General features: G+C 40.2%; 1 protein-coding gene across 1 annotated transcript; it reads right to left on the bottom strand.

Annotated features, from left to right (window-relative positions):
* Nucleotides 1-833: 833 nt before the first annotated feature.
* On the bottom strand, nt 834-23,675 carry LOC131198450 (cytochrome P450 2K1-like). Its single transcript, XM_058183105.1, has 8 exons — nt 23,518-23,675; nt 18,462-18,611; nt 17,162-17,322; nt 10,122-10,295; nt 9,506-9,653; nt 7,516-7,700; nt 3,801-3,942; nt 834-2,241 (listed from the first exon to the last, which is right to left on the bottom strand). Exons 1-8 carry the CDS (start codon nt 23,627-23,629, stop codon nt 2,057-2,059), a joined length of 1,257 nt encoding a protein of 418 aa, XP_058039088.1. The 5' UTR covers nt 23,630-23,675; the 3' UTR covers nt 834-2,056.
* Between the last annotated feature and the right edge of the window lie 244 nt (nt 23,676-23,919).

Raw genomic sequence — 23,919 nt, 5'->3', positions numbered from 1 at the left:
GAGTTTTTGTTTACTTTTTAAAAGAAGAAGCAAGCAGGTGACTGAGTGGGCCTGGGCAGGGGGCAGGGATTTTTGCTACCGGTTCTCCGAACCACACATTGCCATCGCTACTGGATCAGCCGATCTGATCTGAACCGGGAGCATTTCACCCCTGGTTTATAGTCACCAATCCACTCGATCTCAGGGTATATCCATCTGGACTTTGCTTCCTCTTCTCATCTACTTTCAGCTTTCACTGTTTAACGGTTGTTACAAACTGCTTCTCTCCATTCTCCTAGTCACCACTGTTGGTCAAAATTCCTGCCTCGTGCTTCAAAGTCTCGATAGTTCAGCTCCCCCCATTCGACAATCACACTGTAGCACTTTTTGGGGGGTTTCTTCTCGCACCAATGCTGTTATGTTGCTTTTCTAATTTTTGCTTCCTACTCCGCAGCTGTCATCATTTTGAACTGGCCAAGATGGCTGGTTTCTTCCCTGTCAATCTCAAGGGGGTTCTCCTGAACCTTCGGGGGGGATTGCCTTTTACCCCAAGGCCTCGAAGTTTCCCCTTTCTCCTATCAATCTCTCTGGGATTGGCAGTGCCTTTTAGAGGCTTTTCGGCAGGAAAATTCGGACTTCAGGAACAGAGCCCCGTTCCTTCGCTCTGCTTCATGATGACGTCACCGCCGGAAGTCAAAAGAATTTCATTTTTAATGTGGGTCGGTGTGCTCACAGTAAACAAATGATAATACAGTTATTTTATCTCATCTCATCTCATCTTATTATTGTGCATGAGACAATCAAAGATCCAAGGTTGCCATACTGGCCATGAACACACATATCCTGCCCTGGAATATCAACCCAGGCGAACACCTTGCTATGACAGCCTCTCCTCCCACAATACAGACCCCCCCCCAGTCAATTTTCTATAATGTATGCCAGATCATACATTATTATCATCCTTATTACTGGCATTTGGAATCAGCAAGAAATTTGGGGCCATGGAAGCTCTGATGGCCAAGTCTTGTAGGGAAGCAGAAGGGGCTGGAATGCTACAGTGATACAAACTTGAGAGCAGCTACCTAAGAGTCACCTGCAGCTGTGTCTGATGATAACTTTCCATGCTTGTCATCATCTTGCTGTCACTATTTTCTTCTCTCCTTAGAACAGCCACCATCCCCAACCTTTGTCCTCATTCCCCTGGTACATCTTTCATTATAGTTCATGTAAGTCTTAGGAACAAACATCAACCTGTACCAGTTTATTTAGAAGCACATTTATTGTTTTTGTGGTAAAGACTTTCTCTTCTACATTATCTAATGAGATGGGTCAATATGGTTTTGGACAAATTGGGTCATTCCTCCTATTAGATAGCCAAGAAATTAAAGCTCCTTTCCAAGAAAAAGGAAATTCTTGAATGTTACTGAATCTCATTTGTCCATGGAGATTCTCAGTCATCCAGGTCATGGTTGTCCCAAAGGTGCTTTTTCAAAAGGCAACTGTACTTTATTTTTCCTCGAAGTTGTTTTGCTTCACAACCAAGAAGCTTCTTGATTGAATGGTGGAGGATGAAAGAATTTATATTCCTTGCAGTCATCTGGCCATTAGCACTCAGTTCTACTTCTTGAAAGTGGCTGAATCTCATTTGTTATCCAAATTAATATTTTGGCTAGAATTTACTGATTATATTAACAGGTCTAGAGAAAACTTTTAAATCACAATTATCATTACTACTTCTATCATAACTAAATTATTATATTTTGTAAAAGAAAGAATATAATATATAGATCATTTCCATTTATCTTCTAAATAGCACATGAAATGTAGACAGTATTGAATTATATTGTTAAATCTTGTCTGTCAAACTGAAGACATTTCAAGGCTAAGAAAATGAGATAGATGATAGACAGACAGATAGACAGACAGATAATAGATAGACAAATAAGTGATAGATGATTGTTGTAGCTAGCTAAATATAGATATAGATAATATAGATATAGTTATAGATAGATGTAAATGTAGATATATTGATAACTGATACATATATTGTAATATAAGTAATGTATATACTGTCAGATCAGCGTAACACAGCACAGGTCTTGTAAGGCATGGGAGGGGAGGTAAGTCCAACATCAGGGGTGAGGTCCAGGTCATCTTTAGATGTTCCTGGGGGTGGATGGAAGGTAAATTTCTGCAGGAGGCTGGTAAAGAAGAGGAAGAGCTCCATTTTGGCAAGGGTCTCACCTGCGCATATTCTTCGACCTGGAAGAAAGCATAGATGGCAAAAACATAGAGGGTTACTTGTTTTTTTTTAAAACTATTTCACAGGTTTTCTCAATGTCCTATGGCCATGGAAAGATCAGCACACAGGTAAACAATGACAGATCAAAGATATTGATAGAAGTAAAAATGTATTAAAGAAATCTTCAATTTAAAATGGTTTGTTCAGTGACTGTTCAAAGTTACATCACTGAAAAAAGTGACTTGTGACCATTTTCACACTTATGACTATTGCAATATCCCCATGATTATGAGATCAAAATTCAGAATGCTTGGCAATTGATTCATATTAATGATGGCTTCCTGTGATCACCTTTTGTGACCTTCTGGTTAGCAAAGTCAATGAGGAAGCCAGATTCATTTAATAACCATGTTGCTATCTTAACCACTGCAATGATTCACTAAACAATTGTGGCAAGAAAGATTGTAAAATGGAGCAAAATTCTCTTTAAAACTGTCTTGCTTAGCAACAGAAATTTTGGGCTCAATTGTGGTTGTAAGTTGAGGACTACCTGCATTTTTCAAACTACTAAATGGCAGCAGATTTCTGAATTTGAAGATAATGTAAAAGAAGATGGGAAATTAATGCCAACAAATGGAGTAATGCCCCTCTTTTAAATATCAAGGTATCACATCTCATTAGTCCTGCAGATGGAAAACATGCATGGACAATATCCTTAAGTTTGTGATTCCAGAGGAGGGCAATTAATATATTATAGAGCAAGGTGATATCTCAGATATTTATGGAGCCAAGATATGTGTTGGGATGAGTCGGTTATTACTCAGTTGGACATAATCCAAAATAACTTCACATTTTTGGCCTTCCTAGGACATCCCTTCTGTTTATCTAATTCTCTGCTCTTTGGGGAAATTTGGTTCTTGGAATAGAGAAAACTTCAAAGAAAATCTTCTTAAAAAGGATTCTATTAACTATCCCAGTGATGGCTAACCTTTTAAGACCTGAGTGCCCAAAGTGCACGTGCAAATGTACGCATGCGCACCAGAACTCCCAAAATGCAATGCGCGGATGGGCCGCCTTCACATACCCCACCGCCCTGCACATGCTTGTGTACCCCCGCATATGCGCGGCAGAGATCCAAAGGCCAGCTGGCTGGTGCGAGGAATATGCACAGGGGAGTTGAAGTGGGTGACAGCTCATGTGCCCACAGAGAGGGCGCTGCATGCCACCTCTGGCACACGTGCCATAAATTTGCCATCATGAACTATCCTATTGTGGTACAGTCATCTATATTTTCATCCTGGTGTAGTTACAGGTAATATTTGATTTAGTAACCTTTTGAACTTAAAATGGCACTGAAAAAAGTGACTTATGACCATTTTTCAAATTTACCACCATTGCAGGTTCCTTGTGATCACCTGATCAAAAGGGTCTAGGATGACTCGACAACTCAATGTGGCCAGCTGGAGGCAGCCTTCTCACCACTGCCAACTCACTGCTGCCATCTCTTTGCAGGGCATCTCAACACCAAAAATTTCCTGCGGGGATATGGAACATAATCTATGACATCAGAGAATCTTACCTGCAGAAAATGGCATGAATGCATCCCTCTTCACAAATTTTCCTTCAGAGTCAAGAAAATGCTCAGGGTAGAATTCATGAGGTTTCTCCCACTGAGATTCATCATGGAGCACAGAAGTCAGCAAAGGAATGATGTGCATGCCCTAAACATTGAAAGGATAAAAGATTGATATGGAAAGGAATATGTCCAATTAATGCATGTGTCAGCATTCCAGAAAGTCCCCAATTCCATGTAAAACCTCTGGCATCACCAGAAGCTTCCACGCTGCCAGCATGGCTATAAAAATTAATACATGGATTTATATATATGCTTCAAACGTTCTACTATCATCCCAGTGCCGAAGAAGCCCATCATCAAGGAACTGAATGACTACAGACCAGTTTCTCTAACATATGTAGTCATGAAAACCTTTGAAAGGCTAGTGCTGTCCCACTTGAAAACCATCACAGATCCGCTCTTAGAGCCCTTGCAATTTGCATATCGAGCAAACAGATCAACAGATGATGCTGTTAATATGGCTCTGCACGACATCCTACAACATCTTGAATCTCCAAAGACCTATGCAAGGGTCCTTTTTGTAGACTTTAGTTCAGCATTCAATACCATCATTCCAGACACTCTTCTAACTAAGCTAAACCAGCTACAAGTACCTGAACAGACTTGTAAGTGGATCACAAGCTTCCTAACAGACAGGAAGCAGCAGGTGAAGCTAAGCAGGATCACTTCAGATACCTGTACAATTAGCACAGGGCCCCCCAAGGCTGTGTGCTCTCCCCACTTCTCTTCTCTCTGTATACCAATGACTGCATCTCCAACGATCCATCTGTTAAACTACTGAAGTTTACAGATGACACAACAGTGATTGGTCTCATTCGAGGCAATGATGAATCCGCATACAGACAGGAGGTTGAACGAGTAGTCTCGTGGTGCGACTGGAACAATCTGGAACTGAACACACTCAAAACCGTAGAAATAGTGGTAGACTTTAGGAGAAACCCTTCCATACTTCCACCTCTCACAATACTTGACAACACAGTATCAACAGTAGAAACCTTCAAATTTCTAGGTTCTATCATATCGCAAGATCTAAAATGGACAGCTAACATCAAAAATGTCATCAAAAAAGGACAACAAAGATTGTTCTTTCTGTGCCAAGTGAGAAAGCTCAAACTGCCCAAGGAGCTGCTGATCCAGTTCTACAGAGGAATTATTGAGTCTGACATCTGCATCTCTATAATTGTCTGATTTGGTTCTGAAACCCAACAAGACAGACACAGACTTCAGAGGATAGTTAGAACTGCAGAAAAAAATAATTGCTACCAATATCCATTGAGGACCCATATACTGCACGAATCAAAAAGAGGGCTATGAAAATATTTACAGATCCCTCACATCCTGGACATAAACTGTTTCAACTCCTACCCTCAAAACGACGCTATAGAGCACTGCACACCAGAACAAATAGACACAAGAGCAGCTTTTTACCGAATGCCATCACTCTACTAAATGAATAATTCCCTCAACACTGTCAAACTATTGACTAAATCTGCACTACTATTAATCTTCTCATTATTCCCATCACCCATCTCCTTCCACTTAACTTTGACTGTAACTTTGTTGCTTGTATCCTTACGATTTATACTGTAATTGATTATTTCCTGATTGCTTAATTGTAGCCTATGACTATCATTAAGTGTTGTATCATTAAGTGTTAAATTTGTACCCTATGACTATCATTAAGTGTTGTAAGTGTTGTACCTTGATGAATGTATCTTTTCTTTTATGTACACTGAGAGCATATGCACCAAGACAAATTCCTTGTGTGTCCAATCACACTTGCCCAATAAAAAAATCTATCTATCTATCTATCTATCTATCTATCTATCTATCTATCTATCTATCTATCTATCTATCTATCTATCATCTCCATTTTTCCACACAGCGAATGCACCTCAGTTTTAAACATCACTGTTTTTTTGATTTTCACTTACATGTTTAATTAATCATCTGGTTGTATACTGATTTATTTTACACACACACGCCTTGCTAGACTATAAATGTATTTTTTTACCTCTTTTTACTGCTTTGCTTTGGAGTTGTGAAACAGTTTTTCTTTTGCTACATGGAAACCGATGGCTCAAAAACTTTCTCCTTGGTAGTGAAATGATTTGATTTGATTTGATTTGATTTATATTTGCATCATATTTCTCCTGCAAGGATTTTGTATTTTACTAGTTCTTAAAAGAATTTTGCTATCTGATGTTTCTTTTGTATATATCTTTAATCTTTCTTTTTCTTTCTAAAGAAAATAGAAATTTTCACTTTCTTTTCTATTTACTTTCTATTCTGAGAAATATTATCTTAATTCCCATAGTTCCCATCACCAATCTCTTTCCACTTATGACTGTATGACTATAACTTGTTGCTGGCAATCCTTATGATTTATATTGATATATTGATCATCAATTGTGTTGTAAATGTTGTACCTTGATGAACGTATCTTTTCTTTTATGTACACTGAGAGCATATGCACCAAGACAAATTCCTTGTGTGTCCAATCACACTTGGCCAATAAAATTCTATTCTATTCTATTCTATTCTATTCTAATTTTTCCCATGGTCATTTTTTTATAGAACATCTACTTCTTTTGTTCTTGAGAGGAATTGCCTATGTTTTGTTATCAAAGTCCAAGTGGCAGTCATGGCCAGGAGGACCTTTGGACATCTGCAGATTGTACAGCATTGACACCCCTTCCTAGACCAACAATTCCTCTCATGATCACTCATGCCTTACTCACCTCCAATCTTGACTATTATATTTGGAAGCTCTTGTTGATCCAAAATGCAGTGTGCATATGTGTCACCTTTGCTACAGGAGCTGCATTGGTTGCTGATTTGCTTGGGACCAGGTTATCTGACGGATCATCTCTTGCTGATTACATCCATCTTATGTGAATGGGGAGGCAAGGAGTTGTGAGTTCCCTCCCCTAAGGAGTTAAAGCTGGCAGGACCCAGAATAAGGGCCTTCTCTGTGGTGGCCCCTCCTTCTGGAACATCGTCCCTGCAGAAATTAGGCCAGCCACTAGTTTGGCAATCTTTTGGAAGGCCCTGAAGACTTGGTTTTGCCAATGTATTTGGGGATCCCAGAGTTTAAGGAACACATCAAATGCCTTATTTAATTGCGTGCTGTTGCTGGGGTGGGGTCATTGTTTTTATTTTATTTTATTTTTATTTTCTTCTATACTGTATTTTCATTGATTGTAAGCTGCCTAGAGTTGCCTTAAGTGAGTAGGTGGCTATATAAATTTTCTAAATAAAATAAAAAAATAAGTTTTGTTTTATTATATTGAAACACTTTACCTTACATTTGTGGAATCAAAATTCAGGACTCAAAACCAATATTCAAGGGTTACTGAAGAAAAAGAGAGGCTATAAAGCAATAAAGTAAGAGAGGGAGAAATGAAAGAATGAAACCAGAGAAGAAAACTTCTCTGATATATCAAGATGTAGGGCAGGTTGGGATTGCCAGATGCCAAAGAAAAACATCTCCCATTACATTTAGAGATGCATCTAGGGAGATTGTTCTAATAATATAACAGTCTCTGGCCTTATAACTTGATTTAGCCAATTTCATTCATTTAAGGTCTGCTTTTTTCTACCATGTTGTACATGAAAGAGTAGCGGTTATATAATACATTAATTTTAGACTGATCACCTTGGGGATGAAGAAGCCTTTGAAAGTTACATCCATGAGGGTTGCATGTGGCAAATTGGATGGAAGAATATCACCAAACCTTTGAATTTCATGAATTACAGCATCAGTGTAAGGCATTTTGGCTCGGTGGTCTGTCTTTGGCTTGGTATCACCAATCTCTTTTGCAATTTCTTCTTGGACCTTTCCTAGGAGAACAAAATGATTAAGGTGATTCCTTTTCTTGAATTTTTTTTAAATGGGAGTGAATGTATAAACTCTAATTCTAAAACTAAATGTATAAACTCTAATTCTAAAACTAAAAACATATCTATTTACTCAAGCGGGACTGGCATGAATTGGTTGATTTTATTGGGGGTTTTAATCTATATTTTAAATTTTAAATTTTAAATTTATTTTAATTTGTCAGCCGTCTACTAATTTGGTCCATTTTAAATATGTTTTAATTGTATATATTTTGTATTTTACTTTGGCTGTACACTGCCCTGAGTCCTTCGGGAGAAGGGCGGTATAAAAATTCAATAAATAAATAAATAAAAAATAATTCTGAATGAAAACAACAGTCACTGACTGTAATCCTTGAATGAAGGTCCTCCAAACAATTACTCATGCATTATTTACAAATGGACTACTGTAGTCTGCTGTACATTTGGAAGTCTTGCAGGACACTCAAACCATATACCCAGCCCGGTATGTGGCAACATAGATAGTTATTTGTGCGCCTCGTTATGCCCATGTGAGCCCAGTAGATCAATTGTAATAGTATTCTGAATGCAATTCAAGTGCTGGTGAGATTGCCCAAGTGGAAACACTTTGGGACCATCGATTAATGGCATCTAGTGGGACTCCAGGAAGCATGTCTTCTTGGAACTGATGCCTCCCCTCTGGAAAGGTACCAGCCAAAGATCCAGATTGCTGGCACTCTGATGTCATTCAAAAAACTATTGAAGACCTCGTTTTACCCCAAACTTTGTGATAGGTTGACTTTGGAGTCCTGGTTAGATGGATTTTTGTTTTTCTAGGTCTTCAGCCGATTTGTGATTTTTTTTCCCCCTTTCTTTTTAAACTATAAGCCACTCAGAATCACCAGCAGTCATATGTTCCCCAGATTGCTCAATAAAAGCAAAATTAAAAATAAATCTTTGGAGAACTGGTGCTAAACCATGAAGGAACTTTGTTACATATTAGAGGAACAAAGCAAATTCATATAGGAGAGAACATCACACAGAGAAAAAATTCATATATTACAGAACTATAACAAAGATACAGCGGAGATTTTAAAATACAGATTTTAAAAGTGATATCATCCATAGAATTCATAATTTGCTTAGATACATCCAGAAATATTTCATCTGCACTATTAAAAGATAAGGTCATGAAGCCATGTATATTTGGGCTGCATATCTCATGATATTAATCTGTGATCTCCTGTCTTAAAACTTATTCCTCTTCTTTCTCCTTCTTTTAAGAATATTTCCATTTAGAGAAGAGATGAACTAATGATTAACTATCAGTTTTCTCTTTCAGCTCAGAGAAAGAATGAAATGTAAATTGAAGCTCATAAAGATGTGTTAAAGTCAGATCATAATTGAAATACATTATTCTTAATAGAAAGTCACTTCACTCTTGTCTCATACTAGAGTAGGAAGGGCAAATTTTCTCTTGTTATTAATTTAAAAAACTATGGTTTTACACACACACACACACACACATATTAAAAATGTAAAACTAATCAAAAAGGAAAAAAAATACAAGAAACATTCTAATAATCTCTATGTAGCTTTAAATGGTTTGTGTTTATTAAAACTCAATTTCATTTGTGAAGTAAGTTTATTTACCTTTAGTGAGATCAATTTTGTCTTGTCCATTTGAAATACAACTTAATTCTTGGGTTCATCTCTTTCCCTTCATTCAAGTAATATTCAAGATGCCAACAATTCTTTTTCAGTCATTTTTAATTTTTATTGCAAGCCAATATTATAAAAGTGCTTACTCTGAATTTCTGGGTATTTCATCATTAGGAGTATGGCCCAGCGCAGAGTGTTTGTTGTTGTGTCTGTACCAGCATTAAATAAATCATCTACAAGACCTATAAGATTTTCGTTATGGAAAAATCCACCATGCGTCATCTTCCTATTCTCCTGAAGTGTATAAAGGAAATATTAGTAAGGAAAGCCACATAATACATATTCCTGAAATCTCAGACAACACTTCATATGTGGGTAATGACCTGAGAAGTTATAGTTGCCCCAACACTACTGGATTTCTAGAAGGAAAACTCTAAAATCAAACAGTTGCACAGAAAGAGAAACGATTGGCACAAAGGGATCACCCTCTCCTATTCCCACTTGGACCCACTCCTCCAGGAAAAGATCAATATTTATGGCATTTTTAATGGAGAAGAGAAATCAATCTTGGTGAAGTTTTAAGTAGCTGCAGATTCTGAAATAAAGTAATGAAAAAGGAATGGCTAAAATTGCTTTGGAAATTTGTTTCCATCTATATATTCAAAACAAAGATCTTAACAGGTAGTTTATATGGAGGCACATTTTTAAAATATGTAAAAAAAATAAACAGTAATTATAGACACCTATAAAATAATCCATTACCTGTTTTTGCCGAACAAGAAATGATTCAATAAAATTCCTCTGGTCATTTTCATCAAGATCTTGAAGATATTCTATGAAGGTGGTCCGTATGAAATCATGGAGCTCTTTTTCATTTTTCCTTACTTTTTTACCAGCACCCAAAAGGAACCCCAATTTGGGAAACAAATTGTATAGCTGAAAGAATGTTAAAATAAAATACGTATTATCGAAGTGAATACTTTGAATTTCTGAGATGAACATCTCAAACATTGCTATGTTCCCCAAGTCTACAAAACAAACAAAAACCCCAATAATAAGCAAGATCACATGACTGAATGAGCTTTGGATAATTAATATTGCTAATTCACTAAGCTCCTAACCCCATGGACTAAATCTCCAGGCAAGTTTTGGGGAAGGAAGTGCTTATTTTCTACCACATCATGTGGATTGCCAAACAAGAAATAGGAATGATCAATAAAAGAAACTTAACAAAAGTTCTAAAGAAGAGAGCTATTTAGAATAGTGTAATGTATTACTGTAAGTTTTGGCGGGAGTTTTAGGCGGGAAATATCTCGCTTCTGATTGGATGCAGCCTCAGGCTGAAGTGTATATAAGGAGAGGTTTTTCTCCAGAGTTTTGCTGGGTCACACTATATTAAAGAGCTGTTGTCACTAACCTGGTCTCCTGCCTCGTCAATACCCAAACATAACATTGGCGACGAAGGTGGGATCTTGAGGCAGAGCACCAGAACAGAGCTGAACTCACTACGAGAATCAAACCCAGCAAGGTGATAGCGAATGCAGCGATGACCGGCTACACGCCACCCACTCCGTTTGACCCTGCCCAGGACATACGAAAAGACCCTGCCCATCACGTTAGTCGAGGGAACCTTGCCAAGCTTGCTGGGGTTAGACTGGTTCCAGGCGTTGGGAATGGGGGTGACTGGCGTCCACCGGAGCGGATGCAACCTGCAAAACGCCCTAATGGAGGAATTCGCAGACGTATTCGAGGACCGTTTAGGCAAGTACAAGGGGACCCCTATCTCCTTCAATTTAGACCCCCAAATAGCTCCCATTAGGTTAAAGGCAAGGAGGGTTCCTTTTGCACTCAAACCTAAAATCGACAAAGAGTTAGATAAATTAGTCAGCCAGGGGATACTAGTGCCAGTTGACCATGCCAAATGGGAGACGCCAATCGTCACCCCTATAAAACCAGACGGGTCCATAAGAATTTGCGCTGATTACAAGGCTACCTTGAACAAAGCATTGCAAAAGCGCCTACCCAGTTCCAGTAGTGCAACACTTATTGCACTCACTAGGGCACGGACAAGTTTTCGCCAAATTAGACTTGGCACAAGCGTACCAACAGCTACCCGTAGATGCTAGCACAGCTGAAGCCCAGACCATTGTAACGCACCGGGGTGCCTTTAAGTGCACCCGGTTACAGTTCGGGGTGAGTGTGGCCCCGGGGCTATTCCAAAATTTGATGGAGCGGCTCCTACAAGGGTTACCGGGAGTCGTACCCTATTTCGATGATGTGTTGGTATCAGGGGAAGATTTAAGAGAACTGGGAAAGCGGTTAAGGAAAGTTTTGGCAATTTTTAGGGCGGCAGGATTAAAAGTCAAAGCAAGCAAGTGTCAGATAGGGGTCGAATCTGTTGAATTTTGGGCTATAGAATAGACAAAAAGGATTCACCCACTGGTCATTTTCATCAAGATCTTGAAGATATTCTATGAAGGTGGTCCGTATGAAATCATGGAGCTCTTTTTCATTTTTCCTTACTTTTTTACCAGCACCCAAAAGGAACCCCAATTTGGGAAACAAATTGTATAGCTGAAAGAATGTTAAAATAAAATACGTATTATCGAAGTGAATACTTTGAATTTCTGAGATGAACATCTCAAACATTGCTATGTTCCCCAAGTCTACAAAACAAACAAAAACCCCAATAATAAGCAAGATCACATGACTGAATGAGCTTTGGATAATTAATATTGCTAATTCACTAAGCTCCTAACCCCATGGACTAAATCTCCAGGCAAGTTTTGGGGAAGGAAGTGCTTATTTTCTACCACATCATGTGGATTGCCAAACAAGAAATAGGAATGATCAATAAAAGAAACTTAACAAAAGTTCTAAAGAAGAGAGCTATTTAGAATAGTGTAATGTATTACTGTAAGTTTTGGCGGGAGTTTTAGGCGGGAAATATCTCGCTTCTGATTGGATGCAGCCTCAGGCTGAAGTGTATATAAGGAGAGGTTTTTCTCCAGAGTTTTGCTGGGTCACACTATATTAAAGAGCTGTTGTCACTAACCTGGTCTCCTGCCTCGTCAATACCCAAACATAACATTGGCGACGAAGGTGGGATCTTGAGGCAGAGCACCAGAACAGAGCTGAACTCACTACGAGAATCAAACCCAGCAAGGTGATAGCGAATGCAGCGATGACCGGCTACACGCCACCCACTCCGTTTGACCCTGCCCAGGACATACGAAAAGACCCTGCCCATCACGTTAGTCGAGGGAACCTTGCCAAGCTTGCTGGGGTTAGACTGGTTCCAGGCGTTGGGAATGGGGTGACTGGCGCCCACCGAGCGGATGCAACCTGCAAAACGCCCTAATGGAGGAATTCGCAGACGTATTCGAGGACGGTTTAGGCAAGTAGAAGAGGACCCCTATCTCCTTCAATTTAGACGCCCAAATAGCTCCCATTAGGTTAAAGGCAAGGAGGGTTCCTTTGCACTCAAACCTAAAATCGACAAAGAGTTAGATAAATTAGTCAGCCAGGGATACTAGTGCCAGTTGACCATGCCAAATGGGAGACGCCAATCGTCACCCTATAAAACCAGACGGGTCCATAAGAATTTGCGCTGATTACAAGGCTACCTTGAACAAAGCATTGCAAAAGAGCGCCTACCCAGTTCCAGTAGTGCAACACTTATTGCACTCACTAGGGCACGGACAAGTTTTCGCCAAATTAGACTTGGCACAAGCGTACCAACAGCTACCCGTAGATGCTAGCACAGCGGAAGCCCAGACCATTGTAACGCACCGGGGTGCCTTTAAGTGCACCCGGTTACAGTTCGGGGTGAGTGTGGCCCCGGGGCTATTCCAAAATTTGATGGAGCGGCTCCTACAAGGGTTACCGGGAGTCGTACCCTATTTCGATGATGTGTTGGTATCAGGGGAAGATTTAAGAGAACTGGGGAAGCGGTTAAGGAAAGTTTTGGCAATTTTTAGGGCGGCAGGATTAAAAGTCAAAGCAAGCAAATGTCAGATAGGGGTCGAATCTGTTGAATTTTTGGGCTATAGAATAGACAAAAAAGGGATTCACCCCACTGAGAGCAAAGTCAAGGCGATAAAGAGAGCCCCAGCACCCAAAAACAAGACAGAACTCCAGGCTTTCCTGGGTCTGGTAAACTTTTACGCCGTGTTTTTAAAAGACAAGGCAACCGTTGCGGAACCGCTGCATAAGTTGCTTGGAAAAAACACTGCTTGGTCATGGGGGAAGTCAGAGAATAGGGCATTTGAGGCAGTAAAAAGTTTGCTATCAAGCGATAGCCTGTTAATACAATACAACAACAGACTGCCGTTAGTATTGGTTTGTGATGCATCCCCCTATGGAGTAGGAGCTGTACTTAGCCACAGACTCCCAAACGGCACTGAAGCCCCTATAGCGTTCTATTCACGAACGATGTCCCCGGCTGAGAGGAATTACAGCCAGCTAGATAGGGAGGCTCTCGCAATAGTGTCAGGGTGAAAAATTTCACGAATACGTTTTGGGAGATTCGAAATTGTCACTGATCACAGACCGCTATTGGGGTTGCTGGCTGGCGACCGCCCAACGCCAGTAGCACTCTCACCTAGACTGACCAGATGGACTATTTTTTTGGCCGCATACTCCTACAAGCTGCAGCATCGGCCTGGAAAGGAGCTGGGGCATGCGGACGCATTGAGCAGATGCCCATTGCCAGGGGAAATCGAGGACCCCACCCCGGGCACACCTGTTCTACTAATTGACTCTTTGGACTCTGGGCCAGTCACATCGCAGGAAGTGGCTCGGGCCTCCTACCGGGACGTTGTTTTAAGGACTGTAATCAGTTGGGTTCAAGGGATGGCCGCTCTAACGCGTTTCAAGGAATTTGTAAAGAAAAAAGGGGAATTGTCCGTACAAGGGGGGTGCCTGCTCTGGGGGGATAGGGTGGTAGTCCCAGAGAAACTGAGGAAAAAAGTTCTGGAACTCCTGCATGAGGGTCACCCAGGAATTGTGAGGATGAAGGGTTTGGCTAGGAGCTATGTCTGGTGGCCCCTAATGGACAGGAAATCAGTGACAGGGTTGGCCGATGCCAAGTATGTCAGGAATCCAGACCACTACCACCTACGGCCCCAGTTTTGGAGTGGGAGAAACCCCAAGGCCCTTGGTCCCGCATACACATTGATTTTGCCGGCCCCTTCCACGGCCAAACATTTCTAATTGTGGTGGATGCATTCTCCAAATGGCTGGAGATCATCCTAATGAAATCCACAACCGCGGGAGCTGTCATCTCAGCACTAAAACACCTTTTCGCCACACACGGGCTACCGGACACCCTCGTGTCCGATAACGGCCCACAGTTCACCGCAGCATTATTTGAAGGGTACCTGGCTGAAGAGGGCATCCGACATGCCCTCTCAGCGCCGTTCCACCCTGCGTCGAACGGCCTTGCTGAACGCTTTGTTCGAGTGCGAAGAAGCGCTATCACGAAGCGGCCCGGCGATTGGCAGGCACAAATCGACGCATTCCTAACCGTCCAACACAGGACCCCTGTGTGGCCACCGCCGCAGCCCAGCCGAGCTATTAATGGGGCGGAAGCTACGGTGCCCGCTAGACCGGCTACACCGAACTACGTACAGGACGGGTTCAAAACAAAACCAGATAGAATCCGAGAGTTAAACATAGGAGACTCGGTGTGGGCACATAATTACAGCGACGGCCCTAACTGGAAGAGGGGAGTAGTCATAGACAAAACGGGCCCCAAATCTTATCTAGTGGAACTAGACGATGGCAGAGTCTGGAGGCGCCACATAGATCAATTAAGAAACAGATTGAGCGATAAGGCAGAATTAGGCGAGAACAGCCCTGACTATGATTTAATTAACCCCACAGCTGACCGGAGCCAAGAACAAACAGAAAGCGTAAGCAAAGAACCAAACAGAGACTTATCTGAGTCAGGCGAGGTCCAGCGACACCCTCCGGTCCCTCTAGAGGACAGCAGGTCCGAGCCGGCGAATAATCCAGGGCCGGATGGCCGGGAGGAGGAGCTCAGAGGAACGAAAAGTCCCTCCGGCAAGCTCGACTCAACTCCAGAAAGTGAACTGCGCAGGTCCGGGAGAGTCAGAAGACGCCCCACGTACCTGCAGGACTACGTAGAGAAGTAATATGCAAATATTGGCAAAGTGCCTTCTGGGAGGGAAGGAGTGTAATGTATTACTGTAAGTTTTGGCGGGAGTTTTAGGCGGGAAATATCTCGCTTCTGATTGGATGCAGCCTCAGGCTGACGTGTATATAAGGAGAGGTTTTTCTCCAGAGTTTTGCTGGGTCACACTATATTAAAGAGCTGTTGTCACTAACCTGGTCTCCTGCCTCGTCAATACCCAAACATAACAAATAGAATAGAATTTTATTGGCCAAGTGTGATTGGACACACAAGGAATTTGTCTTGGTGCCTATGCTCTCAGTGTACATAAAAGAAAAGATACGTTCATCAAGGTACAACATTTACAACACAATTGATGGTCAATATATCAATATAAATCATAAGGATTGCCAGCAACAAGTTATAGTCATACAGTCATAAGTGGAAAGAGATTGGTGATGGGAACTATGATTAATAGTAGTGCAGATTCAGTAAATAGTCTGACAGTGTTGATGGAATTATTTGTTTAGCAGAGTGATGGCCTTTGGGAAAAAACTGTTCTTGTGTCTAGTTGTTCTGGTGTGCAGTGCTCTATAGCATCGTTTTGAGGGTAGGAGTTGAAACAGTTTATGTCCAGGATGCGAGGGATCTGCAAATATTTTCACGGCCCTCTTCTTGATTCGTGCAGTATACAGGTCCTCAATGGAAGGCAGGTTGGTAGCAATTATTTTTTCTGCAGTTCTAATTATCCTCTGAAGTCTGTGTTTTTCTTGTTGGTTGCAGAACCGAACCAGACAGTTATAGAGGTGCAAATGACAGACTCAATAATTCCTCTGTAGAACTGAATCAGCAGCTCCTTGGGCAGTTTGAGCTTACTGAGTTGGCACAGAAAGAACATTCTTTGTTGTCCTTTTTTAATGATGTTTTTGATGTTAGCTGTCCATTTTAGATCTTGCGATATGATAGAACCTAGAAATTTGAAGGTTTCTACTGTTGATACTGTGTTGTCAAGTATTGTGAGAGGTGGAAGTATGGAAGGGTTTCTCCTAAAGTCTACCACCATTTCTACGGTTTTGAGTGTGTTCAGTTCCAGATTGTTTTGGTTGCACCACAAGGCTAGTCGTTTGACCTCTCGTCTATATGCGGATTCGTCATTGTCTCGAATGAGACCAATCACTGTTGTGTCATCTGCGAACTTCAGTAGCTTAACAGATGGATCATTGGAGATGTAGTCATTGGTATACAGAGAGAATAGAAATGGTATTCTAGAAGTACATGTACAGTTGTGTATTAGTGTAAAGAGTAAAGAGTGTAAAGAGTATTGTAAAGAGTAGTGTAAAGAGTAAAAGACTGATGGAAAAGCAACAAAGGCTCCCAAAGGCTCTCACCTCTCCACAAGCTTTTGCAAGATGATGCATGATGAAGCATGCATTATGAGGTCATAATGCTAAAAGTGATTTTCATACTTGCATGAGATGTTTACATACAACTATCTAAGGGTAGGATTTGAATACTGATGTCATCATCTTCATGTTGTCTTTGGATGAAATCTGGCTACAGATGCCCATGGGATGCAACATGCTCTGCTTCTCAATAAAGCTTGGATGACACACATTCTGCCACCCGCTTTTTGTGATTATTTTTTTTAAATAAAAAATTTGATTACCAACACAGCAGGGCTTCCCGAAAGCTGAAGATTTTCATTTATCATCTTCAGTAGTCGCAGAAATGTGGCATCTTCATATTCATAGCGTTTCCCAAGTAGAATAGAAACTATGATGTTGGAAACAGCAGCAGTCAGAATTGTTGTGATGTCAAAGGGTTTTCCTAGGCAAAAGCAATAGATTAAAAAATTTACTGTGTTTATATTCAAAATCAGCTTGTTTAAATGGAGCATTTATCATTGAAAAGTATAGTTAGTGCTATAAGTATTTTAAGTATTTAGATTAAAAATATGAAAAAAGTATTTAAAGGGTAATTCAGTTCCTCAGAGGCAGAATTGCAATATCTGACCATCCATCAATGATGTTTTCTTTGCAACTGTGGAAGTCCTTGAGGATAAAATACTTGGCAAAGTTACTGTGATGCTTCCTCATTAAATGATTGCAGTTTTAAAGATCAAATAGCTACTGAGCTCCATAATAACAAATCTCAATGCAGATATTAGAGTTATATCTAATCAATAGTTTCCAAAAGGTAGAACAGAATGATTAAGATAATACTGCAGTCACTTCCCACTTTCTAATCTCTGAACACAACAGCCAAATTACCATTCACTCAGAATGTTATAGAAGGAAAGGACTAGAATTCTAACTCTGGAAGGCAGATGCCTATAATTTGATTCATATGTATTGCATAATAAACTAGAAATACCTTTCTTTATTCCAACTGGTATACCAGAAATTAAATAGCATGATGAGTTTTTAGTTTTGTACATTAGCAGTCTAGTGAGGGGAGGGTAGAGGGGAGCTATGTGTATACTCATGCATTCATCCACCACACATGCAGCCCAGTTCCAAACCCCTCTTCTGGATTTATTTATTTTTTATCACAGGCACCTCTTAGTTCTTTTTCCTCAGCTCAATTTTATCCATAACATTTCTGGGTTGCAAAAATACAGAGAACCTGCATAAAAATGCCAATGATGAGAATCTCGTGTATCTATTGAAGAGTAAGTCTAGAAGTGTTATTGATGAGAGACTGTCACGTTACACTGAATTAACTATTCAACTCCTATGGAACCATTTTGCCATCCATAAGTCAGATTTCTGTAAATATACTTTGCATAAGTTAGATAAGGAAACATATTTATGGGAAGAAAACAATGGGTTTAAGAATTGTTGGAGAAGAGATACACCCAATACACTCCTTGTTCATTTGAAAAAAAAACTGAGGACATTATTTTCAAAATTTCATTTATCCTTGAAGATGCTCCAAATGAACATTAGGAGCAAATGCCATCCCACCTGCATAAGTCTTCATTGTCTTTGTTAAGACACTGCACTCTTCAGTGATTTTGTCTTCAATGGTCCTCTTGCCCATTCCGTATTCCCGTAATGTGGATAATGCAAACCGTCGCATCACTTTCCAGTTCTCACCATGAGCAAAAATAAGACCTGAAGAGAAAAGATGTAATATAGTGAAACCTAATTTTACCATCTATCACCATTCAGTCTTGTTTCACAACTTCATTAAAACATGCTCTTTTCATTTGATCAAGCATTTCATCCATTCGGTCCAAAAACTTGACTAAAAGGTTTTTCAAAGCTTGTGGTAAGGATTTCAGCTCCATTTTCTTTATCCTTTGCCTTTGGTGTCCAGCCTTTAATATCTCATTATCAAAACAAAACAAACAAAAATGAAAGCAATCTCCATTTTTTCATGAGTGTGTATCTTCCAATTCACTCAAAACTATAATTCCAAATCCTTCTGACCTGTAATCTGTTATTACTTTTCAAAAATCCATATACCAAGCACCATTTTGCTGCATAGACCAAAAAAATCTCAAAATTTGACTTTGAAAATGACTTTAAGGATGCAGAAATTCATCAATGAGACATGGTTGATGAGGAGGATCCTAATCTCTTCAATATGTAAAATAATAATAATAATAAACAAATATTCCAAAAAAGGGATTAAGATATATGGTTTGGCCAAATTTAAGGAATAAAGTTGCTTGAGTGAATGTGAACTTTTTTTTTTTTTTTATATATAAAAAGTTTTTATTGGTCAATAAAAATTTATGCAAATACATATCAGGTATGGTAAATTTTCATTTTTCTTATACATAATAAGAATTTTACTCAGAATTTTAAACACATACAACAGCCATATGGCAAGCAGGTGAAACGAAGTATCTAAGTTTCAATCTTACATACACAATGAGGAAGGGTCAAGAATAATCAGAATATCATACGAAAGAGAATAAGAAAAACCAACACAATACCAAATATCTTTATCACTTCCTAGTTTTGGATCTCAGAACTCTGGGTTCAGCCTGACCCAACTCCAGGGCATAACAGCGGCAGCCGCCTCCGCCCATGGTCTATAACCTCCCTTCTTCAATTCCTGGGTCATCTAAATCCAGGAGGGCTTTGTGTTCCTCCACGTAGGCCGCAGCCTCCATAATTGTACTAATTTTTTCATAATGCCCTCCGGAAAATCATCAATCCCTCTGGCATCAGCCATCTGAAGCCCACTCCCTTCTGGTACAATTTGCTTGATAAAAAGTAATATTTCTTTCTCATTTCACGTACCTGTCTGGGAATCTGCCTCAGAATGGCTATCTCCCTGCCCCTATAAGTCAGTGCCCCACTCCTATGTTTTCTAAAATTTCATCTCGTCTCTCTTTTCACAAATTTGACATGAACCTCTCTAGGAACTGCATGCGTGCGTGCATATGTGAATTAACTCTATAAACTGGATCCACATCCCAATTCATAAAATCAACACCTCTCCCAAGAAATTCTCCCAACAGTTTAGTCACAACGTCTCTCAAGTCTTCTTGGTCCACTTCTTCCAAATTTTGAAACCTAAGGAAATAAGACATTTTATCCATCTGTAGTCCGAGCACAGCATTGCTTGTCATCTCCCCTCTTTTCTGCACACGCATCTCACCCTCAGACCTTCCACTTTCTGCTTATTTTCTGCTGAGACTTGTTGAGTATCCTTTAAATCCTTTTGGATAGTCACAATTTCTGCTCTTATTTCATCCAGTTTCTTGTCCATATTAGATAACTTTTCCAGAATTCTCTCCATTTCTCCAGCAGTTGGTCTCTGACCTTTTGCCATTTAAAAATTTCAAAATCCTCAGGCAAGCACAGTATCCTTATAATTTCCTCCGGATCCACCAGGGGCACTCACAGGGAACGAGTCAGAGTACAGTTAATCAACCAGGAAGCCGAAGGAAGTGATGTCATCAAAATTCTCATAGTGAAGGCGGAAGCTGGGCGCCACCATTGTTCCCCAGAGGAGGGGCCTCAAACCCTCCCTCCTAAATTTCTCCATCACCTCTTCTCTCCAGAGCTCCACAAAACCGGTAATCTTGTTATTTTAAGTTCTCCTCTCTCCAAAGTGATTCGTACTCCTTCCAGTCGCAGGAGAAAAAAAAACCCCCGCACTCAGTACTCCACTCACGTTTGCGATATTCCTTCCTTCTTCATTCCTCAATTCTTCTCCGTTCCTGTTCACCACCAGGCTGCTGCAATTATAAATCCAAAGCCCGGTGTCACGCTGGCACAGCGGCAAGCGGCGACCAAAGTAATGGCGCGGCCTGTGGCCTCCGCACCCGCCGAGCCTAGGGGCGCCAGCATCGGTCCCCCAGTCCTGTATATCGGCTGGGAGACCCCTGGCGAGCCGTCCGTCGGCAGGTGTCCTTTGGAACACCTGGCCCCTAAGCCTCGGCGGCCGGATTCGGACACTGGAGGCAAGAGAAGCCTTCCAGACGTCCGTTGCCACCGGATACCGGAAGTCGTCTCCCGAGTGAATGTGAACTTGATGTAGTCCCAAATCTCAGCCACTCCGCTTATAAGCCGACAATAAAAATGGCAGTATTGATGGTCTATTCATCAAGAGTGGCTCTCTGGAGTCATATGGGTTATCTCAACTAGATTACTTTAGGTTTTATCTAGCATTCAGCAGCAAATACATACACAAATGCTGTCTTATTAGCCAGCAAAAGCCCACAAGGCATCAGACTGCCATGGAGTTTACAGGAAGTGAAAAGTAATTTCACGGTGTACAGTTAGCAGCATAATTATTCTTGTCTCATATGTAATCTTCTCTTGCTGATGTGCAAGAGAAGATTGAAGGGCCCCAAAACTTGCCTAATGAAAACAGCCACTTTGTGAGCCCATTCCATAGGATTTCCTCCTGGCCACTACTTTTGCTCTCTGTTGATGGCATGAGAGAAATTGCACTGATGCAAGAAATATTGGGATTTCATTAATAATGGTTTATCAATGGTAATTACTTGGTGTCTTTTGTAGGGAACAACCTCTTCAGTATCCAATAGGAAAATATTAAAGCCAATTCTTCCTTATTAACATCATCTACTTCCAGCACTGCGGGTAATATTGTCATTTTTGTGTGTGTGTTTCTCTGTATGTGTTGCCATAGAATAATAAATATTTAGATTTATAAAGTAACATGCTTTGCCCGTTGGATCATCCAATGCTTCACATATTCATTTCCAAATTCAGTTTCAATAACAATTTATACAACTTAGCAATAATGTATTCATCATTATCACACAATAGAATTTCCAGTTCATGTTTTGCAAAGTTCATTTTTTTGCACTAGAAGAGCCTTTGTACAAGTTTGGTTGGTGCGCTAGTTGCAGTCTTTCCTATATCAGTAATCCCTATGCTCAGTCATTCAAGCCATGATCATCTCACATCTGGAATACTGCAATGCTCTCTACATGGTGCTACCTTTGAAGAGCATTGGGATGCTTAAAATGGTGCAGAGTGTGGTGGCACAAGCAGTTCTTGGGGCCCCTAGGTGACCCATGTTACACCACCTCTCTGTGAACTGCACTGGTCTATTTACAGGTGCAATTCAAGGTGATGGTTATTACCTTTAAAACTCTGCATGACATGGATCCAGGTTACTTGAGGAACCATCTCACCTCACTGGGATTGGCCTCCCTACCCACACCAGCAGAGGAAGCATACTGTGGGCCCCATCAGTCAAGGAATTCCAGCTGGCAGGATAGAGGTGAAGGATCTTCTCTGCCATGGCTCCTGCCCTTTGGAACATCCAACCCACTGAGTTGAGATTGATTCCCATCCTTCTGACCTTCTGCAGAAGACTGAAGACTTGGCTCTGCCAAATGTCTCATGGCCCTAACAAGAGAGCATCACATTGGAGGAGGTTGATGAATCCCATCTCCCCACATGCATCCTGTTCTCCTCCTCCCCATTTTTTAGCCATAATTTTATCTTGATTGGGATTTCTATTTTTATTATTTAGAGATATTTATTTGTTAGGATTTTAATTTTTTAATGCTATAAGTTGCCCAAAATCATTTGATTATGAGATGGGAGGCAAATAAATTCAATCAATGAACCATATCAAATCCATGACTTAATTTTATCTAATTTTAACCTTAATTGTAACCTTCCAACTATAAATATGTAAACCAACGACAAACACATTCTTCAAATTCCAACTCCTCTTTGGATTTGAGGGCAGGTATTTTTAAGAGGTATTATCTGACTGTAGGTCCACCTGTCTGGCTTCACTACCCTCTTTTCAAAAGAAAGTTTCCTGGGGTGAAATCCAAGGAGGCATTTTTGTGGAGAACATTATATTTATTCCAAATACTTAGGAGAAAGTGGTTGTTGAAATCTACATTTATTTTAACCTTATCATACCATAAGTAGGCACACCATCCAAATCTTAATTCATAGCTCTCCAGATCAAGGAGCCTCTTGTTTTGGAGAATAAACCAATATTTAAGCCAGATCAAACACCATGCATCAATGTACAGTTCAAATCTGACAGACCCAAACCTCTTTTCTTGCAGTAACTTATACCTAATTCTTGTTTTTTGCCTTGCCATATGAAATGTCTGTTTGCCAATCTTTAAATGGGGCATGGGTTATAAATATTCATAAAGTCTCAAGGAGAAATGGCATCTTTGATAAAAGCATTCATCTTAATTACAGAGATTCTACCCAATAAAGATAGTTGCAATTTATCCCATCTTAATAGGTCTTTTTTGCTATCATTCCACAGAGGCATAAAATTGTTTTGACACAGTTTAGAATTTCTGTTGTCAGTGTAACTCCAAGGTATTTCACCCTTTTGCCACCTTGAAGCCCAACGTTTTTGTCAAGATTTCATAGTCTTGAGAATAGATTTTATGATGTTATAATGAAATGCCCCATGAGGGATGGAAAAAATGTATTAAGGGAGAAAAGCTGACAAAAACATTGCACAAGGAAAAGGTATGTACCACAATGTATAGATAGTCTTCAACGTATGACCAGAGTTGAGCCCAAAATTTCTGTTGCTCACCAGATCCTTTCCCAGCATCTTCAAAAATGGGGAACTCAGCCCTATCTGCAAATGCATCAGCCTGGTTCACTAGCGCCTCTTTGACTGTCTCATAGCCAGTCAGCACCACCATCTCCTGGAATCCCAGCTTGATGCGGAAAATGGGACCATATTCTTTTGACCACTACAATTCAGCAGAAGGAAAACAAAGAGACAATTTTATTCAATAATTAGAATCACATGTGTAGATGAAGTTAAAGAAACTACATACCAAAATTCAAAGGCAGAGATAGTATTTCCTTTTTCTGTTCTATTGAGAATTGTGATGGTATAAGCTTCTTTATACTTTTTAATATTTATATGTTCTGTATTTAACATAAATTTAAAAATGCTCATGTAATAAAAGATCTTCACACAGTAGAA

Source organism: Ahaetulla prasina, chromosome 1 (assembly GCF_028640845.1).
Source record: "Ahaetulla prasina isolate Xishuangbanna chromosome 1, ASM2864084v1, whole genome shotgun sequence".
NCBI lineage: Eukaryota > Metazoa > Chordata > Lepidosauria > Squamata > Colubridae > Ahaetulla > Ahaetulla prasina.
This window is presented reverse-complemented; position numbering and strand designations above follow the sequence as displayed.